Source organism: Centroberyx gerrardi, chromosome 1, assembly GCF_048128805.1.
Source record: "Centroberyx gerrardi isolate f3 chromosome 1, fCenGer3.hap1.cur.20231027, whole genome shotgun sequence".
In the NCBI taxonomy this organism is placed as follows: domain Eukaryota; kingdom Metazoa; phylum Chordata; class Actinopteri; order Beryciformes; family Berycidae; genus Centroberyx; species Centroberyx gerrardi.
Window position 1 is genome coordinate 18030801 of NC_135997.1, and position 21833 is coordinate 18052633.

A 21833-nucleotide genomic window follows, 5' to 3' on the forward strand; every position below is an offset into this window, starting at 1 on the left:
TTCAGATTTTCTATTAGAACCATTGCTTCTTGTGATTCCTCCTGTAAAATGCTGTGTCCATGAGGTGTGATGGTCAAATCTTAAGATAAAAATGGCAATATCCATAAAAAAGTTAAACTGCGTGATAGTCATTGATATCAACATTGACATTAATCAAAGTATATCAGTTATTGTGATAACACTATTTGGATAAATTCAATTATTTGACACACATTGTCACACATGTCACACATTGGGCAACATTTTGGTGACAAGAGGAAAACATCACTAACCCTTTCTTAGAGAATGGTGGGAGGCGGAAAGCTTTTCACAGCTCACTCCTTCCATCAAATCTCAAAATATGAGTCTATCTTGCTCTCTGTCTGCAATTTCTTTTTACAAACAACACAACTTTTCAGGAACCAAGAAAAACAGCCTTGTTTTTAGCTTGACCACCATAAGTTTTAGACTTTATCCAGTGGGTTTTGAAAGGGTTTTATAAGCAGGTAGAAATTTCTCAAACCATAGAGAACCATGTAATCCTTAAACTGAAGGTAAAAAACTAGAGTAAAAAAAAAAAAGAAAAACACCAAAATTGGGAGTTAGGAGGCGAAATGTAAGCACCTTTTAAAGGATTAAATGTACATTTAAACCTCACACTATGCTCTTGCACACTTTCATCCCTTGAGTAACCATCAATTCATTTTCTGTACCCTATTAATTCTTTTCAGGGTGAAGGGGGACTGGAGCTTATCCCAGCATGCATTAGGCATGGAGACACCCTGGACACATTGTCGGTCCATCACAGGGCAATCACTCACACTCACATTCATACCTATGGGCAATTTAGAGTTTCCAATTCACCTGATTTTCATGTATTTGGAATGGTATGAACGTGGGGAGAACATGCAAACTCAACACAGAAAAAGCCTGCTCTTGTACCGAGACTGATCTCTGTACCAAGATCTCTGGCAGTCAAATAGTGAGTGTTATGTGTTCAATGTGATGCTTTCGATTTGTTATACAGCTGCCCTTTTTACAAGAAGGTTAAGGCCTTCACAAATGGAGACAAAGCTTTGTGTGGTCAGACTAAAATGGCTCGTTTAGAAATTAGAAAGTAGATGCTGTGGTGAAGTCACATGCTCCACTCTGTCTGGGTTTCAGCCAGATCTGTAGTGGAAGCTCACCTGTGTGGTAGCAGGAGATTTAGCACACTCAAGTGTTTGTTTTGGGGAAACTGGGTATAGCACGCCCTGTTCTCTGTAGCAACAATAAGAAAGCCTACTGGAAACTACTAACCTGGAATGTATGCATCTGATATTCTCAACACACACACACACACACACACACACACACACACACACACACACACACTGCATTAGAAATCAGCTTCAATAACACAATGTAGCTTTGGTTTCATTGATTATATATATTTATTAGCATTTCCATATTTTTGGCAAAGTGTGCATTTTTATTAAAAAAAATCATAAATACACTATCAGAACACTGAACTGTACCACTGAATTTATGACACAAATTCCCTAAAAAAAAAATCAGCTTGCTTTTTCCACAATTAAAAGATAAATTAGAGTTTCAGTAAAATCAGGAAGACTTTTTAGCATTTGGACTGCAGAGATCCTTCATGTGTAGTTAGACATCTGATTATGACAAAGCCGTTTGCTTAAATCAGCCATATTTCCTACATCTTCCCAGTTTAGCCAGCTATATATTGCTTAAGCTAAATCAGTCACCTTTTCTATGGCTATTGAGCTGAACTTTGCAGGTATAAAGGTTGAGATGGAAGTACAGGTGAAACCTATTCATCATGGCTAAGGTGCTGAGGTGTTTAGAGTAAGGCGTCAGTGAGCACCAATGCTCCTGCTGTGGCTGTACTCAGACCAGTTAAGGGAACATGGGAGGTACTGGTAGTGGAAGAGAGCCTGTAGCCCAATTCTAAATCAACCTCCATTGCTTAAAAACAGACTAGATAGATGCAAAGAAAGTATTAAAAAACACTTTGCTTTTTAGAGGGTATTCATTTAATCCTATCCTTTCAGATTTATACAAAAGCCTTTAAGTTGGATATAACTTTGAGGTTGATTTGGAATTGGGCACAGAATAATAGCTACTGCCATTGCCAGACAGGTTTGGACTGGAGGTTGGCAGGAACAGAGAGCCGTGGCTCAGCTGCTGTCGTCAGGATCCTGGGGGTCGCAGGGCAGAGAGCAGACGCCGACAGCCTGGTTTATCCAGTGCTGGTCCGCCCCTCTCCTCTGGCTCTCCTGTTGCTCTGTGTACTGGCTCAGCAGGGCTCCAACCTGTTCCTGGTCCTTAAATGGACCGGGACGGAAAGTGGTCCGTAACCAGGCTCGGTACTGTGGACAAACAGGAGGGACAAAGAACGAACATTAAATTTGATTGTGTTTCTGTCAATTTAATACATATAACTTACTGTTGACTTTATTGATTTTATGTACTGTATGATAGAAAAATACAAAAAGTTACTCCTTTTTTAAGTTACTACTTTGTAATCACATTTTTGTCATTTAATCAATAAAGAAATAAGATAAAATGTATTTAGAGAAAATGAGAACCCATTATAATCTCCTTTAGAGTAAATGTTGCTTATGTTGTGATGATTTGTTTTATTGTGATTTTACTGTGTTTTCACTTCACACCCTGTCTGCAAGGCAACTTTCCCTTACAGAATAAGTTTGAACTGAATTGTAATTGTAGAACTTAAAAGTAGAGTATGAACTGTATGTTCTGTGGGAGAAGAGGATTTCCCATCCCTTCAGTTTCTGACAGTAAGACTTCAGTGAAAAGGTTTGCAGGAGTTATTTCCTAAAGGACCAAACCCATAAATCCCATAGTCATGACCCCTCTGGACTGAGCTCAATAATCCCATCATGCCACAATCAAGGAAGGATGACATTGACACGTAGTAGGAAAACAATCACAATTCTTGAAAAAGTGAAAAATAGTGTCTTGAAAAAGTGTGCAATTGTCAAATTTCTGGAAACAGGCAATTAACACATTTTACAAAGCTGGTCTTTCAACATCTGCAGCACATTAGAGACTAAAAGGAGCAGACCTAGGGCTAAATCAAGATAGATGACCAAGAATGGGAAACCCCTGTCGAGGGCCCACCACTCCAGTTGGAGGGCCTGCATGGGGATTAGACACAGCTGAGGGAAGGGAAGTGAGGGGAGGGCAGCCGGTCTGCGAAGAAACACTTCCCAGGAACAGCCTCCACATCTCCCACTCCACAGACATTCCTGCTCATTTAGTAACCAGAAGCTCAGGGTTTTATCTGAGCACCTCTTGCGTTCTCAGAATTTTGGTTGAGAGAAAATCCCCCCCTGCCCACATTTTTTTTTGTCTCATCTTGGACAGTTCATTCAATATTTATTGACACAAACGACTCGGTCCAAATGCCTGAATCCAGAGAATAAATGTGTTATTCCATTAAGTGATAATACTGAAGCTACTCCACTGACACCATGTGGACTCTGGGGCCCAAATCTACTAAATGCTTATGCAGGCAGTAAAAGTTTTTGCTCTTGTGTGTTTTTAACCTAATTAACATTTTGAGGCGTTTCAGTTGTACAGCACAAGAATTGAGGAAGGCAATAATCAAATGACTCCCTCTGTACAATTTACTACTTAACGGCCATTTTGCCTTTCTGGCTTGCCAGTCTTTTGAATGTCCCACAACTTGGAAATATATTTTACATTTCATTAAACTTAAAGTAAATTTTGTGTTTACTGTACTATGATTTTATCCTGTGCTTACATAATTGTGGTGGTGTGAATAGATATGCTTTAGAGTGAATTTTCAGGACTGGCTCCTTGGTTAGGTCACACATTTTTTTTAGATCTTGTGTCAAAAAATGTTGCCCACCTCTAGTCCAGGCCACTGGGTGCAGGAGTGAAGACCATTAACAGAAGGACAAATTTACAGTCTGGGTGAGCTGGAGGCAGAGAATACCAAAAAGCCAGTGGCTTTTGTGTGTAAGACATGCTCTAGCTTGCCTTTCCAACAAAGCTTTTCCCTTTCCAGTAAAGCTTTTCCATTCAGGCTAAACAAGAGCAACAGGTCATGAAAGAAAGGAGCTGCTATTTCTCACAAGATGTCCAGGAAATAAAACCTCTAGTTATTTTGTGCAATACCTTATTATTTGTGAAATACAATGAAGTGAAAGTAACTCTGAAAGTAATACATAAATCCACCTTCCTAAAATGTGTATTTTGGCCCTAAAACTGAATGTAATGCATACATTTGTAAATGGTATACCATAAGAATATAGCACTGGCTCAATAAAGTCAACAAACTGTAAAAATGAATATACCATGAAATGCATAATATCAACCTAGAAATCTACATAGATTTATATCAGATGTTGTGCAAGATTGTCAAGACCCTTATGTCGCATGGTGTCATCTTGAAAACGAAAATGAAGCTCGCTGGAAGAATTTGTGCTTGAAAGCACAAATGCTTTCAAGTGTTGCAAGCTTTTAAGTGTGCACATTATGATAGAATGAGAAAGAAAGTTCGGCTTTCAAATATATCAAATGAAATGAAGACAAGAGAACATCATTACAATCATAATTCCTAAGGATGGATTTTTTTCCTGTCATTTTTCTTTTCTGGAGTGAGTGACACATAATGAGCAAATAACTAATTGCTTCCAATGTACACTGGAGAAACAGCTGCTTTTAGAGCTCAAGTCATCACCTCAAATGTGTTCACATGTAGAGGCAGAAAGTGGACTTGAGGCAGATAGTAAACAACGGGAAGGTTCAAAATGCAACCACGCTAAGCCTATGTTTACCATACTTACCCCTATACAAAGGTAATGATCAAGGTACCAAACTCCTTTTCTTTCAACAGAGAGAAAACAACCCAGAATCCCATCAATTACAATGCAATATATACATTATAATTACAATGTATTCAATCAAAACTTGGGCATTTATTTTGTCATCATCATACTTGCTGAGGCCATCGGATATTTCCATGATTTATTATATTGTAGAATTAGTAAAACAAAGAGCTACATCATTATCATCCTTCATTTTTACTGAGCTAATTGTATAATGCTGGAATACGACTGTCTTAATGCAAACCTTTCCTAACAAGTCTGTCATGAACATCCAATTACAAAGGAGGATTTGGTTGACCTACAATGACCTACCAGTCTCTTAGTGATTCGGCAGTAGCAATACATTAAGAAGTAATTCAGACACTGCTGATGGATAATGTTAACTCATTTTCTGCAACTTGTTTAAGCAGCAAAGCTTTTAACTAGAACTAAAAGAAAAGAAGAGATGATATCAGCCCCATACTAGCCACCTTACTGGTTTTCAGTCAATTTTATGATAGATTTAAAATTTTTATCAATTACTTTCAAGGCAATAAATGGCCTGGCTCCAGCTTATATTTCAGAGTTGTTATCTCCTTATGTGCATAAAAGCAGTCATAGATCAGCGGGCAAAACTCTTTTGATTGTTCCAAAGGCCAGATTAAAGACTAAAGGTGATCAAGGCTTTGCAATCAGGGTGATTCAACTTTGGAACAGTTTGTCTGAAGAAGTAAGTTCATGTAACACTCTATCTTCTTTTAAGAGCCAACTGAAACTCACTTTTATCGACTTGCATTCAATTATCTTGTTTTATTTACCATTGTTTTGTTTCCTTTCAAATTGAGTGGACGTAATTTGTCCATATGTTTGTTTTGCTGCTTCTTGCTACTTCCCTATATACTGTATGTGTATATGTGTGTTTGTTTTTATTCAATTAATGGTGAAGCACTTTGTACTTTGCATAAGAAAGTATTATTATTATTTTGTTTCCAGTTAGCACCTGCATTCAAAAAAATCCATTAATGTTTACTCGTACTAAAAAGTGGCGGCAGGTTCAACTCTCTTTGGTGTTGCTCAGTAGAAAGAACAAATCTTTCAATGATCTTGTTCATTTTGCTCAGGAAACTAATGTCCACCTTGGGCAGAGAAGACTTAACAATTGAAGGATTATTAATTTTGTGTACTGTACAGTGCAGGTGCCATAAAAATAAAATGGTCTATTTCAAATGTTATTATTACTAACTCAGTATAAGTAATGTAACGTTCAAGTTTAAAAGGTAAATCATGCTTTAAATATATAATATATAATTATATACATTATATTACAATTATATCAACAGGCTGAACACCACATAGTGAGTTTATCTGTACACAGCCAGTCCCTACCAGTCCTCCAGCTCTCCACAAACATCCTTACTCTTTTTTTCCTCAGCAACAGGACTAATGCGAGTCATTTTGGGACGAGTGGTCAAGCTTAATTTCATGCCCTGCTCTGAGACTATTGTGTTTACGGATTATAAAATATTCTAGGAGTTTTTCTAATGAACAATGATTAACAGGCTTGACATTTCTGTCAACTTGTGTCAATGTCATAACTTCACTTTTCCAAATGTCAAATGCTTTTGTAATTCATATTGAGGCTATGTTTTCTTGGACAATAATACTATTCCCACTGCTACTACTACTACTAATAATAATATCAGTTAAATCAGTTAAAGTTACAAAGTGCTGTGAAATAAAAGGAAAGACCTCTAATAAGGGAAGGGGTACCACAGCTTATTGAAACCACTCAGCAAATTTCAGAAACTATATTGGACTCCTAAGGAACAAATTAACAAAACTGCCATGGGTATAATAACAAGCTATCAGTTATCAGTTTTCATATTTCCTCAAGCACGTTGTTCCAAAGCTTAGGGGTCCTGACTGCAAATGCTTATGATGAAAATGGCAGCAATCGAATAGCTCTTTGCTCAAGTAGTTACATACATAAGTATGGAATAAGAAGACAAGGTGTAATATGCCCATTGGACAGATTTGGTGAGTTGTGGTGCACATGAATATGCAGCAACTTAGCGTCTAAAATGGTCGAAGACATTTATTGCAGTGCATTCAACATGGCTTGTGACTGTGATGCTGTGGCAGTGTAGTGTTACAGCTGCATTAGTGGCTGCAGCACCAATTTGTAGTACAAGACAGGAATTGCACATTACAGTAATGTAAATTATTTAACCCACTTTCTTGATAAAGCAATGAATGATACGTTATAGGTTTAGTGTATGCAGTCCTTAATAATTATTGAGTTGAAGTGCAAATAAATTCACACAGCTGTCTTGAGGATTCCTCACTTTCTGTCTGAGGCAGATGTGGGAAAAGCACAAATACAGAAAGACCATTTCCTCTTAAATCCTCGAAATCACTGCCAGATCTAGCAAACAATGAGCGCATTTTTTTCAGTAAAGTTATGTTGCAAGATGCTGACAGTAATGCTGAACACGTGATGAGCAGTACCAAGCTAATGCAATCCCAGCAAACCCCCTCCAGTTCCCCTTCTCTACTCAAATGCTGGGTCAGTGCCATTGTAATGAAGACACGCGCTCTATAGGTGCCTCCAAACAACAAAAATGCTGCAAAACTTGAAAGGGTACATGTATCAGACATTTTGCCAAAGGTAAACTGCTGCGGAGGATGTCTCAAAGAGAAAATGGAAACAAAACATTTCTCACCCTCTCAAATGTGTAGATATAGACTAGCATCTGCACATAACATAAATAAAGTGATTATGAATAAAGTTCAACAGAACTGTCCACTTGAAATCCTTATTTCATTCCAGAGTATGAAGGAATTCAGAGTTAACAAGACTGAAAGCCTTGAGCCCTTGTCTTCTGATGAGTCAAGGACATTCACTCTCTTCACCTACTTGAACCAATATTTTTAAAAGTAGCAGTCATGCATCGGTCAGACATTCTCAGGTATATAACTTAAGGTTTGGTCTGTTTGGAAAAAATCCCCTAAACCAGTTCAGACTTAAAGTCAGCAAGTATTTAGCCCAGATTTACTATCAATGATGATAGATAACACTTATTCTTCAAAAGTGAAACTAGACAAAACAGAACTGTGATCATGAAAGGACAGGCCATTGTCTCCAAGGATGAGGGATCGTAGATCATGTAGTGATGAGGATTATGCACCAGTCTGAGGACAAACTCTCTTGTACGGTATGTGATTGATGCCACGATGATACTGAGGTGTAAATATGTAACTTCATATTTTATATTTAGCTAACACTCTGAAGCCCCAGACACATCAGGTGCGAAACAGATGCAGAGCGCCAATGCAAATGCAGCTTGCAGACGTGTAGCAATAGTTCTGGTGTTGAGTCTGTTTTCTCACACTTCAACGGGACACATGGCTGTTGATGGACACATCAGATGATGTGAGAATCAAACCTGTGACCTTCCACCAACTGTGTGAATTATATAGTACCCCTACATTTGGTGGTTTTACAACCTGAATTCAAAATTAAACTAAATATTAAAGATTAAATTAAAATTAAAAAAATGTTTGTCACTGATCTACACAAACCATGATCCATGATGTTGGTGGACCATGTTTTTTTTTTTTTATGTACAAATTTCTACAAATGTATTATTTCTACAAATGTTTACGGCAATATGTATTCAGTCCCTTTGCAGTGACATATTGAGTTAATTCTGTGGCCAATTCAATTGACTGGACATGGTTTAGAATGAACACCTATGTCTACATAAAGTCCCATGATGCACATCAGAGCAGAAACTCTGCCATTAAAACCAAGGAACTGCATGTAGAATTCAGAGGGTATAAAACAATTTGTGCTGGGGGTTTACAAGAGCACAGTGAGCTCCATCACTGGATTTGGAAAAAAATATGGTATCACCCAGACTGTTCCTAGAGTTGGTCAAACTGAGCAACCAGGCAAGAAAGACCTTGGTCAAGGGGGGAGACCAAGAACCTAAGGTCCACTCTGACAGAGTTCATTGGCTGTGATGGGAGATCTTCCCAAAAGGACAGTCAGTGCAGCACTTCACAAATCTATGGCAGAGTGGCCAGAGGGAAGCCTCTCCTGAAAAAAAGCAGGGATGCAACAGCAGGTTTTTTTGGGGTCAATTACTGATTTTGTAACAGTGTGACTGGCCGATCACGATCTGATCACCGCATGAAATGATGCCTTTTACCTGAACATTCTGCTAACAACAGCTCATCATGCAAGTGCACAGCAAGCATAAACATTTCAATATAGCACTATGTGTATCAGATTGTTCTTATGGTTGCATGACATTTCTGGCCAAGCCAGAAAATAATTACTCTTAAAATGCTGTGTTCAGAAAAGAGCAAAATGAAATCACCAGGGCCTCGTTTCCCAAAAGCATCTTAAGGCTAAGACGATCGTAGTATCCATCTTACGAAGCCTCTTTATTTTGTGAGGTGTTTCCGAAAAGCATCTTAACTTAATGACTTTGATAAAGATCAAGATTAACTTGATCTTAGATAACGACTGCCTCTGACCAGTCCTAGAACGCTAAGCGCGTCTTGAGAAGGAAAAAAAACACTCTCACCTGCAGGACTCAACTTTTTAACTTGTGAGTTTAAGGTTTATTAGGCTGTTTTTATATGATTTACTGTTATCTAATTTATTTTCATCTTATATACTTTATTTCTTTGTTAGGCCTATATTTTTCCCACTAATGATCTCTGTATAAAATGGATGGGTGTGGTGAAATAGAGTGGTGTGCTCCGGGAGAGGGGACCAAAAAAAAAAAGTCTTCTGGTGCTGAGGGCACCGTGAAAGAGGAGACAAAACACAAAATGGGTGGCGTCCGCGATTGCTGCAACTGGAGTGGTGAGCTTTTGGAGAAGGGACAGGGAGGGGAAAAAATATTTTCAAAAGAACGTTCAATAATTTGCTGACATGCAGTGAAACCAGTCATGTAGGCTATTGTGTATCTGTTGTGGTGCTGTCGCCCGGACCGCAATGTTGTGCTAACGCCTGAACAGTGTGTTATTAAAATTGACAGCTGTCTTAATCAGAGAGCAAAAGCTATGACATGAATCATCACTCCACACACACACACACACACACACACACACCCACACCCTGCACATGACTCAGACCTGGACTTGAACCCTAGCCCCTCAGAGCCCCCCCCCCCTCATCCGCACTAATGACCGAACTCCTGATTAGACAGAATATATATGTAAGAATACACATTTATTATTATTATTATTTGCATTTTTGTCTCCATAGTCTCTATATTATATACATTACCTCTATTGTTTTATCTTAGTACCTCTTCTTTTTTATTATTTTATTGTACTTACTGTACTTGTTTTCCATGGTACTGTCTGCCAGTTGCTGCTGTGGCACCTGAATTTCCCCAAGGGGATTAATAAAGTGCTATCTTATCTATCTCATCTTATCCTAAATCTGCAGCTTGTTATTAATTTTTGCTCAAGGGCAAGTATCACGAGCAAAAGAAAAGATATACATACAAACAAGACATACTGTATGCCTATTGCATTAAATGAGATAACAGTTGGCTGTAAGTTTTCTACAGGCGATTTAAATAATGTCTCTATGGCGATTCAAAGCATATATAATTGTTTCTGTTGTGTATTTAATTTTTGTTTAATCCATTATTATGAAACCAAGTCAACAAACACTTCAACACCTTTCATACTGACCTCACCTTGCCAAATTGCCATATGCTGAGGGACTCTCTCAGCAGGGACTGAGAGAGTCCCTGCTGCTGAAAAGCCAATACAAATAAATAATATAGGAGAAAATCTGTGGGATGACTTGAAGATAGCTGTTCACAGACACGCCCCATCGAACTTGACCTTGCTTATGCAAATCTGCAAGAAGAGTGGGAGAAAATCCCACAATCCAGATATGTCGAGCTGATACAGACTGATACAGACCGATACCGACGTATCAGAGAAGACTCAAAGCTGGAATTGCTGACAAAAGTGCTTCTACAAAGTTTCTCAGGGGATCAGTAAATTTGCAAACAATTCCAAAAGTATGTTTTATGTTGACAATTGTTTTTTATTTTTATTTTAATCCATTCTGAATTCAGGCTGCAACACCACAAAATGCAGAAAAAGTGAAGGGGGTTGAATGCTTTCTGAAGGTACTATATGTAGGAATTCATCGTGTGTTTGCGTGTGTGTGTGTGTGTGTGATCCGTCATGTGTGTACCTCTGAGACTTGTGTCATCTGGTACTCCTGCAGCTGCTGCTGGAAGCCGTAGTTCGGGCCGACAAAGGAGCGAACCGCCTTGACAGCAGACAGACACTCCTCCCAGCTGTAGTGGGTGACAGTCATCAGGTAGGCCACCACCATGGTGGTGCTGCGGGACACACCTGCAAGGCTGCAGGGACACAAAGTACTGCTTGATCACGGTTTCACAGCAATCGGTTGTTTAATATCTCTGTCCCTCCAGATAGCTGAGGATTTGTACTGGTAATAGGTAAACTAGTGAACAGGTAGTGGATAACTCTTACAGGTATTAGATACAGTTGCATCTATTTTGTGTCTTGTGCTTTGTTTTGTTTCCTTGTGTTATTTTGTTTGCATGTATTACATCATTTTGTTACGTGATTGACTGTTGATTAGTTAGATCTATGCAGGGTTTGTTCTCTGTAAAGTCCTTTGAGAAATGCTTGATGAAGGGCTAACAGCTACTGAGAAGGGGATGGGTCCTGCTTTGGTCATGAAAACCTACCAGTGAACCAGACAGGATCCACCATTTAGACGACACTCGTGGATGAAGCTGATGCACTCTTTAAAATGCTGTGACCTGGAAAAACACAACACAATGAGAACTTAGTGTGATGACGACTTAAGGGCTTCACCTTTAAACATATATATATGGCAGTACACCTTTTTTTCTGTGATATTTTATAGGTCATCGCTGGCTCAAATCTGGAAACTATCTTTCTTGTTAAGGCAAGGCGGTACAAGTGTTATAAAAGCTATAAATAGATTTCAGGTTATACCTTATGGGATATGAGAAAGCACCGCATGAACTGAAACCCCTGTGTTGAGGCCCTCACTTAACATCACCCTGATCTATACAGTGCCTCTGCGGACTGCGTTGGTTTTGTCTGGTTTTAGTGATACTGTGCTGACACTGACTCTGCAGGTAGCTCTCAAATACAGTGGGAAGTCCCAGAGTGGAGAAAGTAGAAGTTTTGTTTTAAGCACAAAGGATGGCAAGGAGTAGTGTTTTTTCTACTACTCCAACTTGTCATGTGAAAAAATACAGACTGGTCTATTGTGCTCAAACAGAGAGTGTGTGGTAGACCAGAGCAGACAGCAGGGACAGACAAGGGAAGTAGCTGTCCCCATTTCTGTCGATCGGCAAAATTACAGCAGTTTTTAGCATTCATTCCAGTCTTCATAATAGATATTCAGCGAACAGCTGCACTCCTTTTAGTGGACCATTCATGTTTTCATGTCTCTACTCTACAATCCTAATAGTTAGGTTTTACATGTCAGACTATTCTCACAGATGCAAGCCCATATCACCAAAAGCACAACACAATTCCTATTTTACTAGAAAAATATTTAGCTGCTAATTAAAATAAAGAGATCACAGAAATGCTTAGACCTACGATGCGCCTCTGGGCAAAAACTAACAACAAAGCAGGTGAATCTAGACTTTTGCACAATGTAGTGCAACTGAACCCCCAAAATCCTAGTTAAGCACTGCCAGGAAACACTGGTGGTGTATTGCACAATAAAGAAGTGTATGGTTGATAGCACTGTCTCCTGAGGGGCAGAGGCTGGTTACTCAATAGCCTCAACAGACTGGGGCTAAAATAGATGGACTGCCACTTTTCTTCTTTCCTTCTTCCTGAGATCCAAACTCCTCTTGAAAAGATGTCCCCTCAGCACTTTGTTCTGTCTTTCTAGCCCAGAGGTTTCCGGCTGTCTTGTTTAATATGCAGAAAATTATCTTGTGACAATGATTTGAGGTTTTTAACAGCTGAATCCAGAGAAAAATACTGAAACAAAAATAAACTGTTGAGTGATATTGCCACTGTGAATATGACTTTCTGCAAATACACCATACCCTGAAATTTTAAGCACTAAATTTACAGGGATATAATTACATCGATATAGATAAGTGATCAACACTCAAACAAAAAACTTGTAAGACCTGAAATTTTATTTTGGAAATGTTTGATGCAAGTGCGTTTTGCACCTTCATGGTGACTGCATACCATAGATCAAAACCATAGCAGACTCATCATCAGTCTGTAATACTGCAACCGACCAGGAATGACAGATTTACAAGAATGTGTCAGTCCTAGTGATAAGGACAGCATGGTGACACTGAATTATGCATAAAAACATTTGTAGGTTTTATTCTATTTAGAGTTGGATTGAAATAAGATTTTGCTCACCATTGTTCTTGTCAAAAACATTAACGTGTTAGCAAAAGATCTAACATTTTTTAATAAATTTATATCAAATATTTCTACATTTTTATTAATTCAGAGGGTGCCGACGTCCGTGACCCAGGTATCGATCCTATGATGACCTTGATGATGATATTGACGATGGAGACTAAGTTGGTGTTGATGTCCCACGCCAGATCTGGTTTCACCCAAGGTTCTTATCATGTTTATTTCTGTGTATTTTGTTTGTTTGTGTTTGTGTGTTATATCCACATATAATGTCTGTTTGCCCACTCTCGGCACCCATTTATTGCATGCCTGACCATTCTTGGAAGGGGAATCCCTCTCTGTGAGATTTTTGTGGGAGTTTTTCCTTGTTTTCATTGGAGGTCTAACGTTATATAGTTTTTATTTATTGCTTCATAACGTGGGTGTTAAGAATCCCTTTGAGACGGTAAATGGGATTAAGGGCTACACAAATAAATTTGACTTGACTTCCTATACTCCCAACCCCTGAAGTATGGAAATAACAGATTTAAGGAGGCGAAATTGTTTCCAGACAGCTTCAAACAAAAGATGTAGAGCCCAAGTGAGAAAGATGGTCTCTGCTGTGGACCTTACGTCTGGGAGGGGCCAATAGACCTGGCCATAGGGCCCCCTAGCTGGCGGGGCGACAGTTGGCCTCACCGCTCCCGTCAGTCAGACCAGGGATTGTGACAGAGGGGGTTTATTAAAGCCCTGGGTGGTCGTGACCAACAGCCAGATGTCACAGTGAGGTTTCCTTCCTCTGCTGCCTTGAGGGAAGGACGCCCGATTGCGACAGGGTAGGTCAGACACCTCCAGCCCAACCCAATCAGCAACGTCCAACCGAACACCAAACCTCAAGTCTCATTAACTAGGGATGGGCATGAGTACTCGAGTACTCGATTTGGACGTCAGTATTCGTTCAACGGTTCAACGTATAGAGTACTCACTTTTTTTTTTTTGCTTTGTAAAAAAAAACATATATGTATATAATAAATATAAACGTAAATTGACCCTGTTCTATATTAAAAGTTTTCATTTTTTGGACGGGACTGCTAGCAAAAATGATAGATCTGCGCACGCATTGTTACAGGATCTAACGTTACAGGCAGAATGGCGACCAGGCATAAGAATGATGTTTGGAAGTATTTCGACAAAATAGACGAAATTAATGTGCAGTGCATGCTATGTAACGTTAAACTTGCGTATCATAGAACAACTACTTTGATGATTAACCATTTACGCATTAAGCACAAGGAGAAAACAGCGGAGACAGATAACAGGCAGTCTTGCATCACCTCATTTGCTAGGAGTGTTAGCACACGCTGTTGTGATGCCACCAGGGCAGAGAAGATTAGCCAGCTCATCACGAAAATGGTGACTGGAGATATGCTCCCGTTAAGCTTTGTGGAAGGAGAAGGCTTCCGCGAGCTGATGGCGTTTGTTGAGCCGGAGTACAAGCTACCATGTTTTCCGCTGTTGGCCAATTTACATAAATGTGAAAGCATTAGATAGTAATAGATATTCTTACAGGCCTATAGCCTATGAAATTAACTGTTTAGCGTTAGCCAAACTTTGGTTCCGCTTGTGTGTTTCCAGTCGGACACGGACCCCTACCCGCATTTTCGCTTGGGTGTTAATTTCGGACCATATTCTTACGTTAGTTTTTTATTTTGCGAGTACTCGAGTACTCTATAATGATTTAATGTGAGTACTCGAATATTGAAATTACTTAAAATGCCCATCCCTATCATTAACCTGCATCTGACCCCGCTCTGTTCTCTTCTCTCCAACCTGTAGAGCTCCTCTAGCCTCAACACAACTTCTACAAGTGCAGAGCTCCAACAGCATTAACTCCCCTACTCTTTGGCATTCCTTGTGCTGAAACTTCTCACTTGTACTCACATCAGCTGTTCACTTATCGCCTACCAGCAGACATGACATCATTAGGACCAGATCATAAAAGTGTACTTGCACATTAATTCTGTGTTTGCTTCCAGTCATACAGTAGCCCAATTCATTATTCATTCATGCTGGTAATGGTGGATCAGCCCAGCTGTGATGCCTGTGGCAAGTACCGGGGAATTTAGATAAGGAGTTTAGAAGAACAACATCATCCAGTCTTATTAACAGGTACCAGGGCAGGGGAACTACTGGAGCTAGTGCTGCATGAGGCCAAAGGACATACAGAGAAATCAATACAAATGTTATGACTAATGCCTTATGTTAGAGACTGCTCCAAGGGTGGAGGGACAGCTCATGCCTCTTTCAACATTAAGTCTGACTCCTGATGAACAATGACGCATTGTACATTCTCTCTCTCACACATTCACTCACACACACACACACACACACACACACACACACACACACACACACACACACACACAGTGGAAACTGTTTTTTGCACCAAATCTGTAGGAAACTTACAGGATTAATGTGATGTTGAGAGGTCTACATCTACGAGCCAAGAGATGCACATGGCTGACTATTCATGTAAATAAAAATAAAACTACTTGACCCTTCACCCTCTACTATTCTAATTTATAAGGTCACAATAAAAACAAATCAAACAAACCATTTACAGCTCCATTTCTAATAACTATCAACTGCAATCATTCAATTAAAAAAAAAATCCAAGACATTTTTTTTTTCAAATCTTTCTCAACTGTCATAGATCCTAACAATAAAACTAATGCAACCGTTTGTGTTGGGCTGTCACACCCTGGGACCACAATCTGGAGGGCAACAGTGGACGTGTTGAAACCACACTGCATGATTCATCACAGCCTCAGGCATTCACATGGACAATAAAATTCAACATCTGAGGGGAAAGCACTACGACAACTTCTGAATGCCTATATGTGTGTGTGTGTGTGTTTACTCACAGGTTCTGGCTGGAGGCATCAGCTGCATGGATACATAGGTAGGTCATGTCCTGTAAAACATGAATGAAAATGAAAAAGTGCAAAACAAATTTAAAAATTCCAAGAATACAGGCCATGTGTTTCAATTCTGGACATCTGTAAGCGCTCTCATCTTTACAAAATGGCAGTTGTTGAGTTATGGTTCACAACAAAGATGGTGCATCCAGTTTAGACCTCAAACACACTGCCAGTGAGTGTTTTCTGAATAAGGCATCGCTATCAAGGAAAACAAGAAACATTTATGCACACAGCCTTGTAGCTAAGGTTATGGCCTAAGTCAGTTGTGGTGATGGGAATCTGTCACTCAACAGGCCTTTAACGGATGTGGATCCTAAACCCCTTAAATCTGGTACACACAACAATTTCTCATCTAAATGTGCAGTAACCTGGCTTCAGTGCCTAAACCAGTGGTTCTCAACCTTTTTGGCCAGTGAACTCGAAAAATGTAAGTGATTCTAGCTGACGACCCCCTGACATGGGCATTAACTCATAGACTGATGAACTGTAACACTGACCAATTACTTTTTAATACCTTTTTAAGCAATTCCACTTGATTATTAAGGGAAATTTGGTAGCTGAATGATGTTCATTATTTCATAAGAAGAAAGCATTTATCAAAGATCCATGATGATATACAGTATATTTTATATTAGAACTATGGTTTTTGGCCTAAACCAAACATGATGTTTGGACTCGTATAAGCCTTCAATACACATGTACCTGGTATCATTTGAAGAATAAACTTTCACCCCTTTCAATAACTCTTTCATTTAAGTCTACTTCTACAGTTATATGTGTACACAGTGACTGCTGGAGCACTTCCAACTATGGGATACTTCCTGGACCATGATGCTTCAAAGCACATATAAGAGAGCCATGTAGCTGCATATTATTAAGGTTTTCTGGGGCCTTGCAATATATAAATAATAAATGATTCACCCACTTTTCAAGACAAGCATATTTAAGACATTTAAGACAAACAGATTTAACACATGAATTTAGAGGACAACTGGACGACATGTGTTGAACATATTGTGGGTTTTGCAAAGGCACGGGAAAACAAAATTCTCTAGAACAGAAGAATAAATTACTTTTGTCTGCTAGTAATGGTAGTCTATGTGACAGAGACTCTTTAACTAGGAGATGTAAAACTTGCAGATCTTGGTATCAGATTATACATATATTGCCCCTAAATTAGATAGCTATTCAGTGTTTCACCTGTATCTTTACATCGTTACATTACAGCCTTTAACATTATTATCTACTCTGTTTTACTGCTCAGCAGCTCCTCTGGTCCAGACTGTCCTGCTCCTCCTCAGGACCAGTCCTTTTCCTTCTTTGAAAATATTTTTCAATATTAATCTGGCTTGAGGGAGCAAACATTCAGAGTCAGAGTTAAAAAGTTAATATTAATGTTATCAGTCCACTCAGTGGATACTGACTAGCAGCTAGGCTATACAGCGTGCTAATCTCGGAAACTCAGCTGGATTCTGAGTAACGTTAACTGTTAGTTCTTCTTTTTGGGAATTCAGTCGGCCGTCTTCTTGGCATGGAAAAAAATATCCCTCATGCGTGTGCAGTGGGAGGCGAAACAGACGGGTCCGGTGAGAGAGCGAGTGAGCGAGAGAGAGAGAGAGAGAGAGACCGAGCAATAGGGGTGGGCGGATCGATCCCAAAATATCGATACTACAGATACTTTTTAATTTTTTTTCCATGTTTGCACATTCAATTTACAATAATAAAAAAAATATTTTTGTTATTTGCCTTTAAAAACTGTCCTGTGTTTTAACATGCATGTGATTAAGTAATTAACAGTGGAAAGCAAAAAAAAACTGGCTTCATTCATTTATGTAGCACTTTTTTGTGCTACATAAATGAATGAAGCCAATTTTTTTTTGCTTTGCTTGCTACATACATGCTTCAGTTGGGAATCAAACCCGGGTCTCACAGGTGGCAGGTAGAAATTCTACCACTCACCTTACAATGATTGCTAACCTTTGGCAAATAATTTAGTGGTCATGAAAATGTATTCAGATTTAGCCTATTGATGATGCATTCACCTCATAAATCATGACACACTGCTCTCCCCTACATGAAAGTACATAAGCCGCTTTTAATAATAAAAAGTATCGGTATCGATATCGGCGATTCTGGCCCTGTATTACTTGGTATCGGATCGAAACCAAATTTTGCGGTATCGCCCACCCCTACCGAGCAACAGAGAGAGAGAGGGGAGCAACAGAGAGAGCAAGCGAGAGAGATCGCGCGAGAGAGAGCGAGAGAGAGAGATCGCGTGGAGCAATAAGGGGCTGAGCGAATCAAAGTGCTACACGCAGTTCTACGACTAAATAGTGAAAAAAATTTGTGGCGGTCAGGGCTGATATTGTGGCGGCCTGCCACAAAGTTTTCTATGTGTGGGAAACCCTGGAGGGGTAGAGCGAGGGGAGATTGTCCACTAGTTAATCGATGGCGTATGGCGTCGTTCTCTCGGACGGATAAAAAAATAAAAATAAAAAATGCTAAAATGGGTCGCCAAATATACTTTGGCGGCCGTTAATATACCTGGGCGGCCCGCCCAAGTAAAGTCTATGTGTGGGAAACACTGACTATTATTTTGGTTATCACCTGCTAATTACACCAGATTTGAGTGTGTAAATAAATAATAAATAACTTTATGTGGGTTCCAGATGTCAGTAGCTCCTGTTCATACATACACCTCTTAGCCATTAAAGTTGCCCATGCCAGGCCTAAATGTTTCTTTTTCAACTATGAGTCATCACTACCCCCAGCTGGCTGCAAGGACACATCACAAAAACAATGCTCTCCACTCCCCTTGGTGACTACCACACTGCAATGAGCAATGAGCACCACTAAAGGCATGGATACACAAACATACCATACAAAATCTCTAAGTAGAATTTTAACAACAACAATAACAAATTGTTTGACACATGGCATTTTGGCATGGGGAAATTAAACAATACCAGCCAACCTGGCAGTCCCACTTACCTCAAACACGGGCTTGGCATTGTTGTACACAGACAGGATGTGGGTGATGCCATTCTGAGACAGACTTTCTCTGTTCTCCGCATCTGGGACAGGGAGAGAAAAGGACAAATCCCACTAGAATCATGTCAATGAGTCTCACCCCACCCAACCTCCCACAAGCACACAAACAACTCTGACCGGTTATATTGTTTGCAGCTTCAAAAAGCATGTCTGCAAGTTGCTAACTGTCCTGCAACATCTTTTGGTGCAGTCGGGCCTGTGGACACTTGGTCTTGTCACTTAGTTATTTTCAGCCACTGTGCTCGGGCCATCTTGTGGGGCCGTCATCACAGTGGCTAAAGTTAGAAAGGTGTGTATGCCACATTATCTTGGTAAGGGTATTGCCAGGCCAGGGAGGGAGTGACACACTAACTATTTCTGATTCTCTTGTTTTATGTGAAGCAACACTAGATTACTTGTTATTTTGCTTTACTAGAAACAAGACTTTCTGTATCTACTTTAACTTCTTCTTAATTGCCTTTCTGTCCCTCTGGTCAACTAGACAACATTCACATCCTTTTACTCTAGCCTATCAAATCTATGTTTGACAGCAGAACAGCTCTAATGCTACAATCATCTGATGTTGGATGGTTACCCTATGTTATAAATTAAAGAGGGACATCATTAAAATTTAAAACCTTCTAAAACACTGGATTTCAGAAGCCCAATGTGACCCACTTTTAGGGGTGGGAAGCACCCAAATGCTGCAGATTTAGCACAATAGATTTGGTGACTAATATGAAAATACTGCAACTGTTAAATGTTTTGTGACTAAGTATTTTCTCTGGATACTGCAATATAGTGATATGCATTACTAGTTGAATCTCAAAGCCTTTCAGAATTTCAAATACATGCTAAATTAACATTTTGTCCAATTTTAATATTGTATCATTTAGAAGAACACAATTATGTGTTGTGTTGCATAAAATGTAAAACATCACATTAAGATGAATCATGTTTGTCTCACCTCTTATATTCCCAAGGTAGAGCCCATCGACGACCTGTGAAGCAGCATTCACAGACATGTTGAATTCAGGTTAGATATCCATTACAGTCCAAGCTTCAAAAACCTCATATGAAAGGCACAAATGTGCTGGGTCGAGCCAGAATGGACTTAAGGCTTCTGGCTCAAGACTTTAAGAACAGGCTACCAAGAAAGGAGATGTTCCCAACACCCATAAAAGGCCTGGAGCAATGATGCATGATTATCAGGATAAAGTGCTGAGTGGCAAGCAGCTACTGCAGTGTGTTGCTGTAACAGTGTGTTGTCTGAAGATGATCTTATGCTAGATCCATAGTAAAATATTATAAAGCCTGCACAATGTTTGGCTTTGATACTTACTATTGTAAATAAAAATTTAGACAACCAATAAAAGATCTGCCAATGCAAGCTCTTTTTTGCAATTACATGTCTGACTCCTCACTCCAGTATTCAAGGAGAAATTGTCATGAAAAATGCTCAGATGGCAATTTTCCCTTTACAATTCATCAACTAACGTATTTCACTTCCATGTAATTTTGTTCACTAGTACTGATCTTTTAATTCTCCATTTGCAAATGTGTGGGAATGTGCCAGTACCAAACTGGGTATACAAACGTTGCAGAAAATGTAGACAATATAACAATCATTTTGTGATAATCTATTGATTTGATACCCAGAGGAAAATTGCTTGAGCAATTGCTGACACAGGTGCTTGAACCCAGGCCTTCCCAGGTGAGGGCCAATCATGCCACCCTGCTGCCCCAAGTTTGGTTATAATCAGGTATTTGACATAACACAATATGATGATTTAGTCACGAATTTAGGAAAAAAAAAAAAAGTCATAGTTGCCCCCGTGACTGTCCATTTAACATTAGTGGTGGCTAAATTTTGCTAATGACCACATCATGCTTTTTTATATCTCAGCAGAACCTCAGCTCAACCTAGGCGGGCTAAAGGCTTGGTTTTACTTGTTCAAAACATCAGATAACATAGCCTACTATACAAATGGTCAGCTGTCTGTCGCACTGAACCTACTGCACTCAGTGGTCAACGTGCAAGGTGAAAGTGCACTGCAAGTAAACACAGCTGCATATCTATGGAGAGAGAAAACATGTGACGTGATTGACTCAATCAACCAGATGCAGTGTTTCGCGACAAAATCACCACTAGCAAGAACAGAAAACCGTTATTAACAAAACCAAAGCCTACCTTGTTCATTCCATTACCCATGACGACTCAGAACCAATCTACGAAGAGCTACACTAACGGTTTGTAACGGTTACGAACTGTTGACATTGATTTCAAGCCAATTCTCGAGGCTGGACTAGGCTCACTTCTAACTCAGAACATAATGGATAACCTGCGCTGAAGTGGCTCTGTGTCCGCTACTCAGTTACATTATAAAGTTTAACTGACGTGCCTTAAGAGACCAGTGCCATTATTACAGACATTAACCTCGTCGTGGCTCTGCTGGTTCCGTCGTAGTGTATGGTCTTCCGGATTTTTTTGACGTGAAACAACTGCAGCTGCGGGTTCATCCGGTAAGTGACATCATGGCAGTGT

General features: G+C 39.5%; 1 protein-coding gene across 1 annotated transcript; it reads right to left on the reverse strand.

Moving 5' to 3' along the window:
* Positions 1-1399: 1399 nt before the first annotated feature.
* Positions 1400-21759, reverse strand: dusp22a (dual specificity phosphatase 22a). Its single transcript, XM_078285366.1, has 7 exons — positions 21480-21759; positions 20256-20289; positions 19250-19332; positions 16202-16251; positions 11609-11683; positions 11083-11254; positions 1400-2354 (listed from the first exon to the last, which is right to left on the reverse strand). The coding sequence occupies exons 1-7, from the start codon at positions 21498-21500 to the stop codon at positions 2163-2165; spliced, it is 627 nt and encodes a 208-aa protein (XP_078141492.1). The 5' UTR covers positions 21501-21759; the 3' UTR covers positions 1400-2162.
* Positions 21760-21833: the final 74 nt, after the last annotated feature.

What these genes read in the sequence shown, in the direction of transcription:
- dusp22a (XM_078285366.1), bottom strand. Translation starts at nt 21,500, where the DNA reads ATGGGTAATGGAATGAACAAG. An exon ending in GATGCCTCCAGCCAGAACCT is followed by an intron (nt 11,684 to 16,201) that starts GTGAGTAAACAC and finishes GTGTTTTTCCAG; the next exon opens with GTCACAGCATTTTAAAGAGT. An exon ending in GGATCCTGTCTGGTTCACTG is followed by an intron (nt 11,255 to 11,608) that starts GTAGGTTTTCAT and finishes GTGTCCCTGCAG; the next exon opens with CCTTGCAGGTGTGTCCCGCA.